The sequence below is a fragment of the Benincasa hispida genome, chromosome 7, assembly GCF_027475165.1.
Source record: "Benincasa hispida cultivar pf3 chromosome 7, pf3_genome.v1.1, whole genome shotgun sequence".
Taxonomy (NCBI): Eukaryota; Viridiplantae; Streptophyta; class Magnoliopsida; order Cucurbitales; family Cucurbitaceae; genus Benincasa; species Benincasa hispida.
This window is the reverse complement of record NC_143484.1, coordinates 52,003,325-52,022,448: the sequence shown is the minus strand read 5'-3', so window position 1 is coordinate 52,022,448 and position 19,124 is coordinate 52,003,325. Positions and strand designations below refer to the sequence as shown.

The following is a 19,124-nucleotide window of genomic DNA, read 5'->3' as shown; positions in this document are numbered from 1 at the left end:
AGGTCAAATTGTAGCAGGAGTGTTCAAATCTCATCTACCTAAAAGATGATCAATTTCAAAAGTTGCTTTAAATTTTCATTTTTTAGCATACCATAACCTGCATTGCCTTCAAAAGGTTTTAAAACTTGAAAGCACACTGAAGAACACTGTTTAAGAATCTATCTTGTGAAAATCAGTCTGCATAACTTCAAGGTTGGAATTTGATAATCATAGATGGAATCAACCTCGTTCTAAAAGATCATGGCCAAGTCTCTAGAAAACTACACTGCTATTAACCACATACCAACTACCAATAGGGAATCAAGATCATGGGAATGAGAGAAATATTAAATCAAGGAAACAAACAACTAAGCTGAGACGTCATTTTCTTAGTTATGTGATACTTCTAATAAAGAAACATTAAAAATTGCAATTTAGTCCATTCAATCTCCTGCTGGATTCTGACCCAGTCTTTTCATAAACTCCGGTCTTCCCTATCAGTTCTTCAACCTCCAAGAACATAAAAAATCATTTCCCGAAAGGAAATTACATTAACATGAAGAAACATCCATGAAAGTAATAGAAGTGCTGAATTGGGAATTTGATTCAATAAAGTATCCAAGAGCTGGTCTGTATATAATTACTTAATTATTGAGCAAGAAGAAGCCAACTGACAAGGATCTACAGGGGTTTGGGATCATATCAGAAGCAGCAGCTTCAAGCCTGAATCTTGGTACCTCAAACTTTTGTACTCACTGTTAATTACAGAATATCTGAATTTATCTGCTTTTCTAGGCCTACGTTTGTCAATATAGTTATTAGGGTTTTCTTTTAATTCTTTAACCATAAGAGTTCGGTGGTATTATTGGACTGATCTTTTGGTGGGAAATGTTCTTCATTTTAGATAATGAAACCATTCCATTACTACCAACCCAAAGAAATACGACCTCTCTTAGATATACGGTTTATGCTGGAAAGGTCTGTGAACATTTTTCTGTATAAGCACACAATTTGAAGCGAATAACATTCTTAAAAAAATCCTTACCTTGAGTTGCACCAGTCCATTTGGAATTTGAATGATGATCCCTAAAGTTCTGTATCTTCATAATTTGCAGATGATTGCTGATTCTTTCAGCTGTACTGATTGTGTATCAAAGCTAGCAAGCAGTGGCATATGGTAGGAAATGTGTATTCTTCAAAGGGAAACTGTTGAAGTCACATGGCCACCATGAGCTGAGAGAGGAAAACTCTATTTATGTCGAGAGCAATGACGACAAAGCCAAAAATATCTTTGGCTGAACTTATCTTAACTTCCATCTCAGAAATCATAGATTCTAAAGCGTGCACGGAAGAAGAACATGGAAAATTAATTGAGATTGGAAGCTACTTTTATCGAGCAGCTTTGGCTGTTGCGGAGTTGCAGGCAATAGACCCAATAAAATTTGATGAAATCCTCCAATCTCTAAACAAAAGCATCAATCATGCAAAGGAACTAGTGGAGAAGTTCCAAAATGGCATTCAACCAGTCTCAGATTCTGATCCAATTAGCATCATAAATCCACTAGAAGAGGTGATAAAACAAATGGGTGAATGCTTAAACAAGATAGCAATCGCTACATTTGAGGAACAGAGTTATGTGAAAATGGCAATTCTATCACTTTCAGATGAGATGAAGAATATATCCACTAAAATTGTCCAAGCTCAAGCCATTATGAACAAACAAGAGATTCAAACTTCTTTGGAGGAACAATCAGAAAAAGAACCAGAAGTTATAGAGAGAGATCTATACCCCATTGACATGGACTGGGACACAAACAATACACAATCCTCAGTTGTATCGGAGTCAAATACAAACGGAAGAAGAAGCCAAATGAAGTATAGAAATGTTACATCATCCATGGAAAAACTACCCTTAATGAACCATTACATAGAACCTCTCTTTGAAACCTTCATCTGCCCATTGACAAAGAATATCATGGATGATCCAGTTAGCTTAGAAACAGGAGTGTCATATGAAAGGCAAGCAATTGTTGAGTGGCTTGAAGAGTTCAAAGAATCCGAGGAAATTTTCTGCCCAGTCACGGGGCAAAAGCTTGTCTCCAAAGCTTTCAATTCCAACAGAGCTCTGAAGTCTACAATAGAAAAATGGAAGGAGCGCAATGAGATAGCAACAATCAAAGTCACCAGGGCTGCACTGTCTTTAGCCAGTTCAGATGATATGGTGCTTGAGGCAATCAAAGACCTGTCGAGTATCAGCAAAGGGAAGCAGTTCAACATAGAACGGATCTTCAATTTTGGCATGTTACCTTTGCTCATTAACTTTTTGGAGTACAGAGACAGAGATGTTAGATATGCAGTTCTAGAGCTATTGCATCAAATGGCAGAAATCAATGAAGAAAACAAGGTTCAAAATTCATTCTAGTTGTCATATTATTATACACAATTGATAGCTGTCATGTCTCTGCAGTCCCTCCCTCTTCCCATATCCCCACCACATACAAAATAATAAGCAAACGATTAAAGAATAGAGAAAGAAAATAGCTTTTGCAATTTATCCTAAAAGTTCATACTTCTAAGTACCATCAGTTTTAAGATGAATCAATTGAAATAAAGTGAAATATAAACATTAGCCTAAAAGAATGCTAGAGACTTAGAATCCACTGTGGGGGTGTTTGGTCAAAGGAAATGGAGTTGGGGAGAGTGGAATTGTGAGATTCACTCCTTGTCTAAAGAGTTTGTGGGCTTCACAACTAAAAAACATCAATCGCATGTTTTATTAACTCCTTACGTTGTAAGCCCTACAACTTCACAACTCTCCAGGTTTCATACTATAATCCTTACCCCAAACACCCCTAAAAGATCAAAATTATAAAAACAAAAACTAGGATTGATACTGGTAAAATAAGGTTAACGATCATCTAAACAATTACGATTCAGCTACCGTCGACCAAAAATGGTAAAAAGAAGAAAAGAATCCAAGTTTTTCTCTCTCGTCAATCCTCTAATATAATAATAATTATAATTCTATGTGTGTGTGTTCTTGTAAGATAAATATTTAACATTACAACAACCATCAGTTTCCAGTGATCATTTCATGTATTTTAAACCATCATTATGAACATCTGATATCTACGACCAATTAGGATAGATTATGTACAGTGATGAAGGAAAAATAGGGTTAATTGGGTAATAATTTAGGTTAATTCTACTTTTACCCTCATTTATCCAAAACTCTATAAACATGAGTCTCCCTTCCCCCTCTTGTATGACACATTATCATTCTAACACAAGATTCTAAGTTTGATTCTTGGAGGATTACTTCTTTAGGCTATTTGGACTACATCATATAGGCGCCAATCTCTTGATAAGAAACTATATGGCCGAGTCTTCCAATTCCAAGATTCAAAAACAAGCCACAGGAAAATAGTTCTCTTTCGTCAACATAGGACATCGTGTAAAATCATTGCCATTACTTTTTCTTTTAAAAGAAATCAAGCTTTTGTTGAGAAAATTGAGGGGAAAAAATCATTGCTATTACTGATTAACATGAAATGAAATAAGTTTCCCTCCCCCTTTTGTACAATATAAAATGCTACATTTTTTAGACAGAATGACACCATCATCCAAATCAGTTTCTGGAAACAGTTCTACCACATCAGCTACCAGTACCTTTGTTAGTTATCAGTCCCTGGCTTGTGTTCATTAGGCTACGATTTAATTGAGACTGAACACCCACAAGTCTTGCTTCCGCTTTCTTGTGCATTTATGCACATTCATAAATACCTAGAGTTAAAGATAACATGAGTAACCACGGAAAATAGAATATAAATCCTTGCAATTCAAAATACAATAAAATAAAACAAACAAAAATGAGTAGTAGAGACACATCCTTACTCTTTGTTCTTATGCAGGTAACGATCTGTAACCAATTGGACGTGTCAAGAATAATCAATCTACTATCAAGTAGTCATAGGTCCATTCGGGATACAGCTTTGCTTCTGTTGTTTGAGCTTTCAAGATCCGAGACATTGTCAGATCCAATTGGTTCAGTAACTGGGGGGATTTTGATGCTGATTATCATGAAGAACAATAGGTCCGACGAATTTGCTTCAGAAAAGGCAGATGAAACGTTGAGAAACTTAGAGAAATCTCCAAAAAATATCAAGCTTATGGCAGAAGGTGGACTCATGGAACCCCTCATAAGGCATCTTACTGAAGGTGTGTGTAAAATTCTCACGCTCTCAACATAAGCATCCTTCACATAATTTGAAGAATAATTAGTACAGAATAATACAAAATATATCTGGAGGCTTATAGGTTGAAAATCATTAAATGTACATAACAGGTAGCATGGAAATTGACTGCTAATTCAATTATCACACTTCACCTCAAAATTAAATATTGCTAATTCAATCACCATATGTCAATTAAGTTATTTAAAATACAGGTAGTGAGTGGATGAGAATAGAAATGGCAAGCTATCTTGGGGAGATTGTCATTAGGCATGATTGTTTGTCGTATGTAGCTGAGAGGGCCTCTCCAGTTCTTGTCAAGATGGTGCATGAAGGAGATACATTTGTTCGCAGGGCAGCATTTAAAGCTCTATTGCAAATTTCATCTCACATGCCTAATGGTAAAACACTTGCAAAAGCTGGAGCTGTGCAAGTCATGGCTGAAGAGATGTTCACTCGTACTATTTGTGATGAACTTAATGACCCAAAAGCAGAAGCAACTAAAATACTGGCAAATATATGCGAATCCAGTCTTGATCTTGAGACACTTCAAGTTAACGCTCATGGCTACACTATGAGTTCAGACTATGTAGTCTACAACATTATCGACTTGCTCAAGAACTCGACCCCAGATGAATTTAAATTTAGCACGAGTCTCATCAGAATACTATTATGCTTGACAAAATCTCCAAAACCAAAGGACACCCTTATTTCAGGTGTAAAAAACACTGAAGCATGTGATACCCTCATAGATTTCATAAATAGTCCAGATGAAGAACTTGGAGCTGCAGCAATAAAACTGCTCATATCACTGTCCCCTTGCATGGGCTTCACAATGGCAGAAAGACTCTGCAAAACCAGTGACCAAATGGAGAACCTAATCAGTAGCATTACCTTGACAAACCACATCACAGAGAAGCAGACACTTTCAGCAACATTCTTGGCAAAACTACCTCATGAGAGCCTAGCTCTCAACACCATTATTGTAAACAAGAACATCGTGCCCAAGCTCCTGCAAACAATCAATCAAATACAGAACAGTGGAACAGGAATGGGCAGGTATGCAAGTGCTTTACTAGAGGGTTCAGTGGGAATTCTTGTCAGATTCACAGCAACACTTTACGACCCACAAATGTTGTTTCTAGCAAAATTTCACAATTTTACGTCAGTGTTTGCTAACCTGCTCGTGCAAACATCAAGCAATGAAGTCCAAAGGCTATCCGCCATTGGGTTGGAGAAACTATCATCAGCATCCACCAGTCTATCCAAGCCCCTGAACAATAAAAGCAACAAGGTAATGAAATTTCTCCACTTACCCAAGCTTCTAACGCTAGGTCCATCAAAGAAGGGTAACTTACGAGTATGCCCAGTTCATAAAGGGGCTTGCTCTTCACAAAACACATTCTGTTTAGTCCATGCGAAGGCAATTGAAAAGCTATTGACGTGTTTAGACAATGAGAACGAAGAGATAGTTGAGGCAGCTTTGTCCGCCATTTGTACGCTTGTGGATGACAAAGTGGATCTGGATAGAAGTGTGAGCCTGCTGAACGAATTTGACACAATAAGGCATGTCCTGAATGTGGTGAGGATCCATAAGCAAGAATCTGTATGGCATAAATCATTCTGGTTGATCGAGAAGTTCTTGATCAAGGGTGGGGAAGAATCTCTTTCCAGTATATCACAGGACAGATCGTTGCCTGCAATATTGGCTACTGCTTCCCATCAAGGCGACAGCGAGATGAAGGGAATAGCAGAAAAAATATTGAGCCATTTGAATATGGTACCAAATTTCTCTGCCCCTAATTATACTCTATGATCTTACCCTGTTCGTAACTTCTCGGAATTTGCTGCTGGCTGCGTTTGTGAAGCTGATTAACGTCGGTCAATAGCTCCGGCATACACTGCTCCGACAAGATGGAATTCAATTCATGAGAAAACCTTGTAAATTCCTAGAACGATTAGCAAAGGAAATGCATACAGGATTAAGATCAAATAAAAGACTGACCTGGACACTGAATAAAAAACAGGTAGTAGTGTAGTAGTTCTTCCCAGAAAAGGTCTTATCATTCCCAACTGGAAAGAGACCTCTAGGCATTGCTTCACGAATCATGAACGTTTGAAAAATAATGGGCAAGTATCCATTTATATATTTTAATTTTAAAAATGGTTAAAATTGGATCAATTTAAACTTTAAACTTTTATAAGTAAATTAATTTAAATCCTAAAACATGATAGAAAATTTAAATTGATATACTTATGAAATTTCAAAGTTTAAATTGATATACTTGTACAAATTCAAAGTTTAAATTGATTAACTTATGAAAGGTTTAAATAGAGACAATTTTTAGTTTTATGAAAGTTTAAGGTTTAAATTGATAACCGCCAAAGTTTAGAGGTGTAAATTGATATTTGTCCAAAAATAATTATATACTCTACAAAATATTACATATATATATATATATATATATGTTGGTTAAATTACAATTTTGATTTTTTAAGAAAAATTTGAGTGTTCATATTTGTGATTAGAAAATCCTAACTCCACCAGTCTTGCAACCTCATAAGCAATACTATTTTGCCATCGACTAATGTATTGATGTTTGTGTTTGTTTAGTTCGTAAACTTTCAAAATTATAAATTTAACCATTTTTACCTTTGAATTATTTAAAATGTATCGAAATATCATATACAAAATTAAAAATTTAAATTTACACCTAATAGAACAATTGATTTTTTAAAAAAATTGAATTTATCGGTGACTTATTAAACTGCCTTATTGAAAGTTTAAAGATCATAAAATTCAAATCTATATCTAATATAATAATTAATTTTTTTCAACTTTTAAATTTTAAGATTTAAACAAAAGTAACCGTTCATAATAAGTCTAAAGACTTATTAAACACTTTTAAAAGTTCATGTTCCAAGTAGACGCAATTAATCTAAGAACTTATAATTTAATGGTTGATCATTCAAACTATTTTGGAAAACGTAATTATCATAACAATGCAATCTTGAATTGGTAAGAATATCGGAACTTTTCTTTTACGAAGGTGTTGTAAGAAAACATTTTCTTAAATGTTTGTTAAATATAGAAAAATATTTTTCAGAATAATATTCATACAAACTCCAAGAATTAAAACGTCAGCTTGCTTAAACAAAGCCTGCAAACCTGTATTTTCAACTTCAACCCAATAACATAAAGCAAGTGTAAGGCCGGCAACTGCAACCCACTGTAGCATTTAGATACACACCTACATATACATATATATATATAAATATGTAAATATATATATTATGGAACAACAAGCAACCATGAATCATCTTCTTTTTCTTTATATTATTTTCAAGTAATCTCTGTCGATCAAAAGTGCTTCGATTTGGCCGTAGCAGTTGAAATCTTTCCTCTTTTCATCTAATCTCTGATAATATCAATTGTCTCTGTTTGAGGTGGATGCTGACTTGGTCTCATTTTGCTAGGAGTATTCTTTTTATTGATATTCAAGATTTGACATCCTTATCATCATCCACTTTGGCAATATTTGTTGAGCAATTCTCTAAACAAATGAATATGAACAGCAAAAAGAGCAGTTAATAAGAAAAACCTTGATATTGACGAAATCAAATGCATCACACTGTTTTATTGTTCATATGTGAACTTGTCTCTAGATAAGACAGCGTGGTGGAAAAACCCCACCAACATATGACCTCTGTTCAAAGTTGAATAAATCTCGATGTCGACTTTTTCTCGATATTCAGGCGAGTTCATTGTTTATATTATAAACTCGCCTTGTTATCTATAATAATACTCAAGTCTCAGGAGTGGCTAGGTGAAAGATCAAAGGTGAGAACAAACTTATTATCTAGAGAGGTTTCAGCAGCAGGAATCATTAATCGTCCTCTGAAGAAAATGGGTTCTTTCTCTGTGGAGGATTTTGTGGGAAATGGGATTCTTAAGGATCTGCTTCCCACTTTGATGGATGAAGGCTGGGATGATGTACCAACATTGAAGGTCATGAATTCCGAGGATATGGATGCAATCAATATGACACAACACCAAAAGGTTGGTAATCAGTACTTTTTTTAGTTCTATTACAGAGACACACCCTAATAAGCAATTTCAGATGTTTATATCTTACATGATTTTTGAAGTAGAAACCTTCGTATAATTCATCCAATTGATGAATTTATATAGCTAATAAAAAATCTTTTGAACAGTACTCATAGACGGCTTTTGCTATGACAGGAAGCAATTGAGATAAGAACTTACCTGCATGACAGATCTCTGATGCAGTATGCAGATAAGCTAGAGTCCTCCGGGAAATGTTTGCCTGAACTTCTAAGCTTAAGCGTTGAGGATTTAACATCTCAATTCCGAATGAAGAGAGGTCATATTGCACGTTTCCATGATAGAATTAGTTCATGTGCGGATCCCTTGACCAAAAAGTTTGATGCCCCTTCCCCATCTACAAGTGTCAAGAGGACTTATCAGTCTAACAACTCGAAGAGGATGCAGAGTATGAGAAGCCGAACCTTTCAGGATAAAACAGTTGAGCAAGCACTGAGCGAATTTAAAATCGAAGACGGTTATGTGTTCAAGGGGATTGTTGCAACAGAACTAGCTCGTCATATAGCATGTGGTTGTGTGCAACCTTCTCATATTGTTGATAAAATTGCTCCTTATTCTGCCATTGAAAATATCTCCATTCAGAAATTAACTCCAGAGTATAAGATTGGAATGGAGCGTTTGGTGAAGACTAAGACTCCCCCGATGAAAGCATCAGCACTATGGCAGGATAAGCCAGCCATTATCCTCTGTATTAGACGTCCTGGGTAAGTTTAAGCATGTTACTTCAAGACCTGGTTTTAAGTTGTAGACAGATAAGTTTTATTCATGAAGAAGATGATTTAAACTTGATGCATAAACTTAAAAAGCAAAAAAGAAAGGAAACTTCCTAGTGTCTGTAGATGAGTTTCATATCACTATTTGATATTGTCATTGGTGTTTGAGCCATCTTGAGGGAAAGGGACATCTAATATCTTTTTAGTTTGAAAACAGGTGCATAATGTGCAGAGCAGAAGCTCACCAGCTATATGCCAGAAAACCGATATTTGATGCACTAGGATACCAACTATTCGCTGTAATTCATGAACACATAGAATCAGAGGTATTCATAAGACTTTAGCTCCTTTAACGCATCCCTATCTGTTTGACTGAATTGTAGTGATGCAGGTGAAGGACTTCTGGCCCCGGTACTGGGGAGGCACTGTAATCTTTGACCAAGGCAGAGGATTCTTCAAAGCTCTAGGTGGTGGTAAATTGATGAAGGAAAAATTCCTATTCGGATTTCTTTTCAACCCCCGGGCCATAGCAAATTATAAGCGTGCAAAAGCAATGGGAGTGAAGCAAAATTTCAATGGAGAAGGAGAAATTAAGGGTGGTCTGTTCATTCTTGGCTCAGCAAAGCGTGGTATTGCTTACCAGTTTATTGAGCGGAACTTTGGGGACTGGGCGCCTCTTTCTGAAGTAATTGAGATCTGTACAAAAATACAGGTAACAGTTGCCGTTGCCTCTATCCTATTCTCCAGTATTAAGATCATATCTTCATTATGCATTCTTTCACATGATACAGAGCCGCCAGCCGCAAGCTCCAGGGGTATCCATTGAACCATCCCAAGAAGATAACCGAAGTTCATCCCTAGTGTAATACAAATTCTCATCTGGAGTTTCTATATAGTATATGGTGCTCAGTTGATTGATACTTTCTACAAGACATGAGAAGTGTTTCCATCATTCTTCGTTCTGTTTTCTCGGATGTGCTTTAATTAATTTACGTGGCTTGGCTGTTGCACAGAACTTTAATTACAACTATGATTTTTCTTATCACTTGACCACTTCATGTGAGCAAACCGGGTTTAGTTTGAAAGAAATTCGCAGCATACTTCAATGCATTATTCTAAAACCTTAAGAAGTGGAGGAACAGCGAGGCACATTTTTATTGAAGAAGAAAACCTTATTAAGTCGAGGAAATGTACAAGACAACAAGACAATAATCAATAACCGAAGCTACAAGAGCCCAAGAAATAAAGTATCAATTGAGAAGAATATCTTCCCTGCCTGACATTGGAACTGGTCTTCACAATTCCAAACAATAGCACTTTAATCATCCGTCAAACAGTAAAAATGATGGTCAAGAAAAGTATAAACTCGTTAAATATTACCTTGAAAATAAGAGGGAGAAGTGACGGTGGTTACTCTCTGAATTGTGATAATTTTCAATGGAAATGCATCAAAGTAGGCATGTTTCAACCTCATTTCGTCATGGGAATCAATCTGGAGAAAAGTTGGCAATACCACTTCGGATACACAGATCAACCACTAGTGTTGGTTTTCTACAAGCACGCTTGCAGCTGAAACGGCGTTCTTGAACTTGAACACTACAAGCAACCATCAGATTTCACGCAAGCCAGAAATATTTCCAATATTCTTTGGATAAATTCATCTTGATACCTCCAGTAGCTTTATTGAACGGTGTAATACTCAATGGCTCGTAGGACAAAACAGTTCCTTCTTCTGATCCTTGAAGGAATTCTTGTTAGGTAGAAATTATGAGATAGTTTTGAATTACATGAAAGCACAAAACAATCATCAATCGAGCTCACAAAAAGTACATACACATCTGAGATTGATGGTAGGTCTCATGCTCAAATAAAAGAAAGCTTGTTACTTGCATAATAATTCTGAGGTTTTAGTCAGGCAAAACACTACCAGAAATCCCCACATGAACACACTCCATCCTTGAACAAATGGAAACGGACAGCATCTCTTACAAGTATCGCTCTCTGGGTGATCCTAGAAATGTATTTTGTGGCATTGTGGCAATCGCCACAGACCCTGAGATTTTTTACTACACGTATTTGAAGGCCATCAGGTATAAATATCAAACCAAAGGCAATAGCAAGTTTCTCACTATGGTGATTAAGCATATTAATCTTCTCAGACTTCTCAACATCTTGAAGAACAAAACTCATATCGGGCACATATCCTTCCTCAATCATTTTCAGGTATAAACTTTCCAACTTGGCATATATCTGATCTGCAAAGGGACTTGACCGGTCATCTGCTGAGAAAATGTGCACTTTATTTTTATATTTGATCCAACTATATCCAGGTTCCTTTTTCACTCCCTTTTCCCTCATTCCTTTCCTCAATTTTGCTACATCATCCCATTTACCTTTCGCAGCATAAATGCTTGATAATAAAACATAACTAGCAGGGTTATGCGGCTCTAGTTCATGAAGAGACTCGGCAGCCCATTTACCAATTTCCAAATTTCCATTGTGTCTACAAGAACTTAGCAATGTGGCCCAACCAATTGCATCGGGACTAAAAGGCATCTGATTAATGAAGTTTTTTGCTTCTTCTAACCTTCCAGCTCGGCTGAGAAGGTCAATCATGCATGTGTAGTGATCGGGGAGTGGTGTGATTCCATGTTCTTTCACCATACATTCAAAATAATGATAACCTTTCTCCACTAAACCTGCTCTACTACAAGCTGATAGAACTCCAACGAAAGTAACTCCATCAGGTACCATGCCATGGGCCAACATCGTTTCAAACAGAGATATTGTTTCATTAGCTTTTCCAAATTGAGCATAACCTGAGACTAAAGCTGTCCAAGAAACTTCATCCCTGATTTTCATTTCATGAAACAACTGGTGGGCATATTCTAGGCTTCCACATTTACCATATAGAGTGACTAGAGCATTTGAAACCGTAACAAAACAAATTAAACCAGAAGCTAAAGCTTGGCCATGAAACTGCACACCCTCTTCTAGGCTTGCGAGGTTTGCACATGAGCTAATTACACTCCCTAGTGTAAAATCATCTGGATTAGTCTCATTTCTCTGCATATCACGAAATATCCTGATTGCTTCTTCACTATAACCATTCTGACCATAACCAACTAGCATTGCTGTCCATGATATTACATTCTTGTGCCTCATTTTTCTAAACACCGCTTCCGCAGATTTTATATTCCGACACTTGCAGTACATATCAAGTAGAGCACTTCCAACGAAGATGTTATCTTGATAATCAGTTCTGACAATGTAGGCGTGAATTTGCTTTCCCACATCAAGTGCCAGAAGACCGCCACATGCAGTCAACACACTCCCAAAGGTGAACTGATCCATGCACAAGCTTTCTCTTCCCATTTCTTTGAACTTATCAACTGCTTCTTTAAACAAACCATTTTGGGTAAGTCCAGTTATGATTGTTGTCCATGAAATCGAATCTTTTTCTGGCATATTATCAAACAATTGCTCGGCTTCTACAATAAATCCACACCGCAAAAGACCCGTGATCATAGTATTGTACACAACTATATTTTTCTCAGGTATCTCTTTAAAAATCCGCCTCGCATCATTGATAAATCCCGTTTTTGCATACATATCTACCAAAGGACTGCCAACAAACAGATAAGATTGATAACCAAATTTGAAGATTTGCCCATGAATCTGCCGACCCAAATCAACAAATCCTCGATTAGACGAGAGTATTAACATAGTAGAGAATGTAATCCTATTCAAGTTAACCGACCCATCCTTTAACATCATGTTATAAACTCTAACCGATTCGGAAATCAAATTGTTACCCGCATACCCGGAGAGAAGCGAGTTCCAAGAGACCACATCGTGCTCCGGCATGCGGTCGAAGACCTCTTTCATATCGCGAAGGTGACCCAATTTTGAGTAGGCTGAAAGCAGCGTGTTCCATGAAAAAAGGTTTGGTTGAGGAATTTGAGCAAACACGTTCCGTGCATTCTTCAAGTCCCCAAGTTTCACGTAAGTATTAATGAGGTTATTATACAGAAAGGTTTCTATGTTTGGTACAGTTCTGATAATGCGGCAATGAAGCTTCTTAACTTGGGCTCGATTCCGAGCTTCGCAGCAAAACTTAAGCGCAGCAGTGTAGTAATTTGATGAAGAAGACATATTCTTCTTCAAGAAACTACTTGGCGGGAAGGGAACGAGCGTCGCGTTTATACAATCGGTTCCCCAACCCGGAAAAGAATGATCCGAATTACTTCGGATTCTCTACCCCATTAGGTCTCTCGATCCGTCTCCAGGCCCAGTTCAATTCTGTATACAGTTTCTTGCGATCCAGGCTTCATACGCCCATGTATCGAAGTCTTGATGGCCTGGCCGGACCCAAACGAATTCGTCGGGTCATTTTATAGAATCCAGCCTAAAGTTTTACTTCCGATGACCCAAATTCATAGTATATTGATAATATTGGTTAACCGTTAGGCATAGCTTAATTTGACTTAGAAAGTAATTGTTAATAACTAAATATATTTTTTTAATTCAATAATATGTGATGCCGCCGGAATTCAAATACGTGACGGAACTAGAGTATATATCTAAATCGGTTGGGTTATTTCGAGTTGACACAAAACATGTTTTTAGTTAGATTATAAGTTAAGTCATTGAACTTTCATTGTTTATTTAGTCTCTAAACTTTTAAAAGCATTTAGTAGGTCTCTAACTTTTAATTTTAGGTTCGTTGTTAAACTTTCGATTTTGTTCTAATAGATTCTTAGATTTTTAATTTTGTGATTAATAGGCCTTTAATTTATTCAATATCTTTTAAAATTTATGAATCTACTAGACACAAAATTACACTTTTATATCTAATAGATCAATGACTTTTAAAACGTTTGAATATGTCAATAATCCATAGACATAAAATTGAAAGTTCAAAATTGATTAGATTTTTAAAATACAAGTCATTTAGCACAAAAAGGTCATATTAGCACAAAATTAAAAATTCATGAACTTATTAGACACTCAGTTTAAGAATCAAACGGTTACATAGAATATGTGAAATAGGAGAATCGATCTTTTTAATAATACAAACATTATATCAATTGAACTATGCTCATTTTGGCCAGACTTAAAAAGTTATTTTAGAGAGAACTTTTAACTAATTTTCTTTATATAAAATAAAAGAAATCCTTACATAGGATACGTTTTCCTCGATAGATAGGGGGAAAATGTTATAAAAAACATGCCAAACATAATAATAACAGACAGCTATTTCATGAATATTGCTTCTTTCTTAATTAAAAAATAATATTAAAGTGAGTTATCTTTGACAAGTGGCTCAAACTTTCATTATAGATTTATAGGTGATACTTGAGAAAATGACCCTTTCCTCCTGCATCAACCATGAAAGCCAGGTCATTTCATGATTGATACAGTAGAAACTCATCAGTTGCTGAGTAAGCTAAAAGATGTTTCATGGATCTCAGCGTCAAAACGCAAATTCATTCACACTTAACAACAGCATTTCCCTCAGCATAGTTGTAAAAATTACAGCCAACCCACTTCAACTAGTGGAACCATACACTATCATCTGTTCTCTCATTTTCTTAACAAGAAGACACACTAAGCTCAAGTGGTTCCTCGGTTTTCAGATATCGATTCCTCGACCTCTATACATCGACTAAGGCAAAGACTCCTATATTATGAACTAACGAGATCGGAAACTATTTTCTCTACCAGGTCATTGATTTCTGGGCATTGTCATGGGGCGATTTTCTGCCTTGGTTAGTATCAGCCGGTCCGAATCAGTCACCAGCTAGAGTAACGCAGCTCCAAATACAGTAATGGTATTTCTTATATCACATTGGACAACTAAATCTCGCAACTTCTTTCACATTACCACGAAGTAGAATGGACAACTAAATCTCACAACTTCTTTCGCATTACCACGAAGTAGAAATAGTTCGCCGGCAATGAATCTCATACTAAGACTAATACAATGCACCTGTACATGAAGCAGAAATGGTTCATGGCAATCAAGAAGAAATTTCACTGTTCAACTTTTGTATTGCTAGGTGAATCAGATCCTACAAGAAGAGACCAATTTATATTTCAGTTTAAGGATTTCAGGGTGCAGTTTGGATGTTTATGTTATGAGGGGTGGTAGTATTATGTTACCTTGAACTTCTAAACAATTGGGGGTAGTGGACATCCCAAAGCTCATCTGCACAATATTTTGGAGTTCACCATCCCACACATTCTTTATCTGCGGACATATTTTTATACATTTAACAAACTATTGAAGATGTTATGGAATCGGCAAATAAAAAAAACAAAAAACATAAAGCAAGAAAGTGGGATCAACACTGAGATTTATATGGTTCACTAACAATGAGTTAGTTATGTCCACGAGCAGAGGGAAAACAGTTTACTATTGAGAGAATAATAAAGATTACAGAACAACAGTGTCTCTAGGGTTATAGAATTTATATAGTGCACTTCTCTAAACCTAAGGGAAAACATAAATAATATAAATACACCAAATATCATATTTAAAGCATTCTAACAGAAGAATATGAACAAAATTTTCATTCAGCAAGGTAATTAAGTATTTAAGTTAGTACCTGAGTAGGATCCTTAAATCCACCAGACCTTGTAGTCATCTGGGAATTCATTGTGCTTCTTAACATCTCAGAACTCCCTATGGCAGGAAAATTGCTTGGGATATGTCCATGATGAGAAATATGAGGCGGGGGGCAAGCAACAGGCATATGCGAAGAAAATCCCAATGTTGACGATGGACCAACTCGTGATTGAAGAATCTTAAGAGAGAATTATGTGTGTTAGAGACGGAATATGCATGAACTGATTTTCTCAAGAACTTTGACTTACAATAATGAGAAATTACACTTACATCTTTGGCTACGTGTCCATCGATGTTAATATCCAACCTTGGATTCACGGTAGCGAGTTTCATTGATAAAAACTGCAAATATCATGGAAATTTAAACAAAGATTTAGAAATCAAGTTCATGTACTGATTTCCTCAGTTTTCAAAGAAATCTTATATAGACTAACTGGTAGGATTTTCCAGCAATTTTTATCATCTTCACCAAATATAGCAAAAGATATCTACCTCGATAATATACTGAACTATGAAGCATATGAACGAATTTCATACCTCAACTTGTCGTTGCAGTGATTGGACATAGTTAATAATTTCATCTAGCATTACTGCCTTTCCAGTGACCTGCATAATGGAACTTTAACCGAGTGAACATAGATTTCAACGGGATTCAACCATTGAAGGTACAAAGTTAACCATCAAACCTTGCTGCAACCAGGGACTAGTTCTTGAAGAAACTTCATCCTCTCACTGATCTTCTCCCTCCTTACCTATAACAGAACTCAAAGTCGGTCAACTTCTGGTTTTCATGCTTAGAGAAGCTATCCTGATATGCTTTGAAAGATTGAATGTGACATATATTACCCTCTCTGCAAGACTATGGCTGTTTGTTGCCTGGCCCCTTCGAGCTCTAACATGAATATACTCTTCCTTTGGTGGATCAGAAGGCTGAGATGCCTGTTTACCATGTTTTCCTGTACCCTTGTTTGCAGTTGAACTTGGATTTTGATCTCCTTTTCGCTGAGTTTCAGCAGCATCCTTAGCTGAAATCATAGTTTGTTGCAGAGGTCCATTGGCTCGATCGAGTTCAATCTTCTACCCAAAACAAAATTGTTGGCAAGGATAGAAAAAATTCAAAACCAAGACGCTAATTAGTAATAATTCTTCTCACCCAACACATGTGGGGGGAAAAACAAGAATCATTATTTATTACCTGTCCACTTCGTTTCCTTTTCCTCAAGCCAAGGCTCTTGGCAGAAAGTTCCTTACATGTGGCCTCTAATGTACGTGGCTCACCCGAACCATCACCACTGCTAAACTCGGCTTCATCAGATTCATTAGCAGAACCATCGACAGCATGTTTACCACGATCATCCAATTTCAAAGGGCTTCCACTTTTAGGTGAACCCCTTTCAGTAGCTCCATGTTCATTAGTCAAAGAAACAGGCTTGGAACATTCACTGTTAACCATGTTTCTTTGAGATTGTCCTCCAGTTCCGGATACCAAACCTAACCCATTTCGTGGAATCTCATCCCATCTCTCAGGGATTACTCCCATGCCTCTGGAAAAAACACCCATAGGCTCAGGAATGTTGAAATGGCCAACAATATCACCAAAATTTCCACCACTGAAGCAGGAAAACCTGGCTGCACGCTCGATAAATGAAGAATCAGCTGGAAGTTGAGATAAGCTCGGCGGGAGCACGCCGGGAATATTAGGTAGGTAAACTCCCCCTTTTAACATATTATGTGATGGGTTCCAGCTGATGTCAAGTGTTCTATCAATGTCACTGCTCAAAGAAACTGGACAGCCACTGGCCTTTCTAATTGCTATGGTATTTGAAGTACTGGAGTTGTTGTTATGGCCTTGAATGTTGCAAATTCCCAAGTTTTGACAATTAGCTGCTTGTTCCCAGATGGTAGAGCTAAATGACTCTACCACAGGAGCAGTGGAAGAAGAACAACCAACCATATCCTGATTCCTAACTACATCCACATTCCCTGGAAAAACCAAACCGATTGGCATACTCATGAGAGTCGTTTCGCCGCATCGCCAATCCGATGACATGCTATTCGAACAGTTAATAGAATCCTCTATGCTACTTTCTAGTCTAAATTTATCTCTGTCATCAATATCCATACTATGTTGACTAAGATACCCAGAAGAAGCATGTATAAGATACCCAGCTTTTAGAGTTGCTTTTAAATACAAACTTCAAAATCTACTCACTCCAGGCAGAATCTATGGACTTTTCACAAAGAAGTATAGAAAAAGAGAAACTACATATACAAGAACATAACAATTTAAGCTAATACAAACTCCCCCAATTCAAGAAATTACGGGAAATCTCACAAGTCACACTGGTGGAAGAATATGAAGGTGGTAACAGTAAAAGCTTGAAGAATGAAGCAAAATCAGTAGTGTGCATAAAGAAGAAGATGGTAGCAAGCAAAGAAGACAATATTTATGAAGCTACCATTTCCCAAGCAAGGAGAGGGAAGTTGAAGTACTGAAAAGCAGAAAAATGAAGGCCTCCAAAAGCCAATAGACATTAAAAAGCGACAATTCAAAGAGGAGGTGAATAGAGTGTAAAGAAACAGAAGGCAGTCAACTGATAAAACAGAGAAGAGAGCATTGATTTCAGCATAATAAATAGACGTTGAAAGCCCTAGTCAGAGTGTGAGCAGAGAAAAAAAAACCAAGTTTCTGAATCACAGACACTGGGAAAGAAAACGGCACCAAAAGTAGCAAGAGAAAGATACCCATTTCAGATAATGTACCATTTTCAGTACTCCATAGTCCCATTCAAACTTTTCTTCAAATAAATTCCATTGAATTTCGACTTTATGTTCAAACCCCTTTTTTCAAATTTTCAGCTCAGAACCTCAGCCTCTGGCTCTGTCACGCCACAGAGAGATGCTCACACAGAAAAAGGAAGATTTTATTGCATCAAATACAGAGAGAGAGAGAGAGAGAAATATAGGCAATGGAAAGATATACAAAGAAACGGGTTATTTAAGCAATGGTGAAAGGGAAGCTACAACAGTAAAGGTTCTGCATTTATAACCAAACTTGCATGAAAATGAGAGCTCTTGATCATTAAACCACGGTTGCTGCTCCAACAAAACCATTACATTAATAAAATAATGTGGTTTTCACATCTTTTACTCCTCTTTTCCATTTTCATCACTCTACTTTTGAATTTTGAATTCCTCTCTAATTTTTTAACCCCCCCCCCCCCCCCTTTTTGTTTGTTTTTCTTTTCTTTTCTTCTCTTTTATCGTTTCATAAAATTCTAAATTCGGTCTAGAATTGAATTCTTATCGTTTGTAATTAAAATTCAGTTCTATAATTTTATAAAATCCTCATAAATCGTCTGATAGAATATTTTGACTCTATTATCTGACTCTTCGAGTGACCAAAAATAGAGTCCTATTGTATTCGTATTTATGTTACTTAG

General features: G+C 36.6%; 4 protein-coding genes and 1 long non-coding RNA gene across 16 annotated transcripts; 2 read left to right on the top strand and 3 right to left on the bottom strand.

Annotated features, from left to right (window-relative positions):
- Nucleotides 1-182: 182 nt before the first annotated feature.
- LOC150035236 (uncharacterized) lies at nucleotides 183-1,208 on the bottom strand. Its single transcript, XR_016530695.1, has 2 exons — nucleotides 1,025-1,208; nucleotides 183-489 (listed from the first exon to the last, which is right to left on the bottom strand). It is a non-coding gene; the product is annotated as an uncharacterized LOC150035236 (long non-coding RNA).
- On the top strand, nucleotides 402-6,375 carry LOC120081511 (Armadillo/beta-catenin-like repeat family protein). The gene is made up of 4 exons (XM_039036461.2): nucleotides 402-712; nucleotides 1,095-2,383; nucleotides 3,891-4,197; nucleotides 4,427-6,375. The coding sequence occupies exons 2-4, from the start codon at nucleotides 1,235-1,237 to the stop codon at nucleotides 6,025-6,027; spliced, it is 3,057 nt and encodes a 1,018-aa protein (XP_038892389.1). The 5' UTR covers nucleotides 402-712; nucleotides 1,095-1,234; the 3' UTR covers nucleotides 6,028-6,375.
- Nucleotides 6,376-7,775: 1,400 nt separating this feature from the next.
- Nucleotides 7,776-10,095, top strand: LOC120081923 (uncharacterized). Its single transcript, XM_039037107.2, has 5 exons — nucleotides 7,776-8,271; nucleotides 8,455-9,041; nucleotides 9,268-9,376; nucleotides 9,442-9,762; nucleotides 9,842-10,095. Exons 1-5 carry the CDS (start codon nucleotides 8,119-8,121, stop codon nucleotides 9,914-9,916), a joined length of 1,245 nt encoding a protein of 414 aa, XP_038893035.1. The 5' UTR covers nucleotides 7,776-8,118; the 3' UTR covers nucleotides 9,917-10,095.
- An 815-nt stretch (nucleotides 10,096-10,910) lies between these two features.
- On the bottom strand, nucleotides 10,911-13,546 carry LOC120081922 (pentatricopeptide (PPR) repeat-containing protein). Of its 2 annotated transcripts, XM_039037105.2 has the most exons (2): nucleotides 12,874-13,543; nucleotides 10,911-12,728 (listed from the first exon to the last, which is right to left on the bottom strand). In XM_039037105.2, exons 1-2 carry the CDS (start codon nucleotides 12,985-12,987, stop codon nucleotides 10,974-10,976), a joined length of 1,869 nt encoding a protein of 622 aa, XP_038893033.1. In that variant the 5' UTR covers nucleotides 12,988-13,543; the 3' UTR covers nucleotides 10,911-10,973. The 2 variants fall into 2 exon arrangements, with proteins under 2 accessions (XP_038893033.1, XP_038893031.1); XM_039037103.2 differs by having other exon boundaries at nucleotides 10,911-13,546.
- A 974-nt stretch (nucleotides 13,547-14,520) lies between these two features.
- On the bottom strand, nucleotides 14,521-18,897 carry LOC120081983 (basic helix-loop-helix (bHLH) DNA-binding superfamily protein). 11 transcript variants are annotated; one of them, XM_090315137.1, is made up of 9 exons: nucleotides 18,445-18,897; nucleotides 16,877-17,664; nucleotides 16,528-16,755; nucleotides 16,368-16,433; nucleotides 16,219-16,287; nucleotides 15,952-16,023; nucleotides 15,662-15,859; nucleotides 15,216-15,303; nucleotides 14,521-15,042 (listed from the first exon to the last, which is right to left on the bottom strand). In XM_090315137.1, the coding sequence occupies exons 1-9, from the start codon at nucleotides 18,467-18,469 to the stop codon at nucleotides 15,029-15,031; spliced, it is 1,548 nt and encodes a 515-aa protein (XP_090171263.1). In that variant the 5' UTR covers nucleotides 18,470-18,897; the 3' UTR covers nucleotides 14,521-15,028. The 11 variants fall into 11 exon arrangements, with proteins under 11 accessions (XP_090171263.1, XP_038893098.1, XP_090171259.1 ...); XM_039037170.2 differs by having other exon boundaries at nucleotides 14,521-15,124; nucleotides 16,528-16,758; nucleotides 18,445-18,793; XM_090315133.1 differs by having other exon boundaries at nucleotides 14,521-15,124; nucleotides 18,445-18,793.
- Nucleotides 18,898-19,124: the final 227 nt, after the last annotated feature.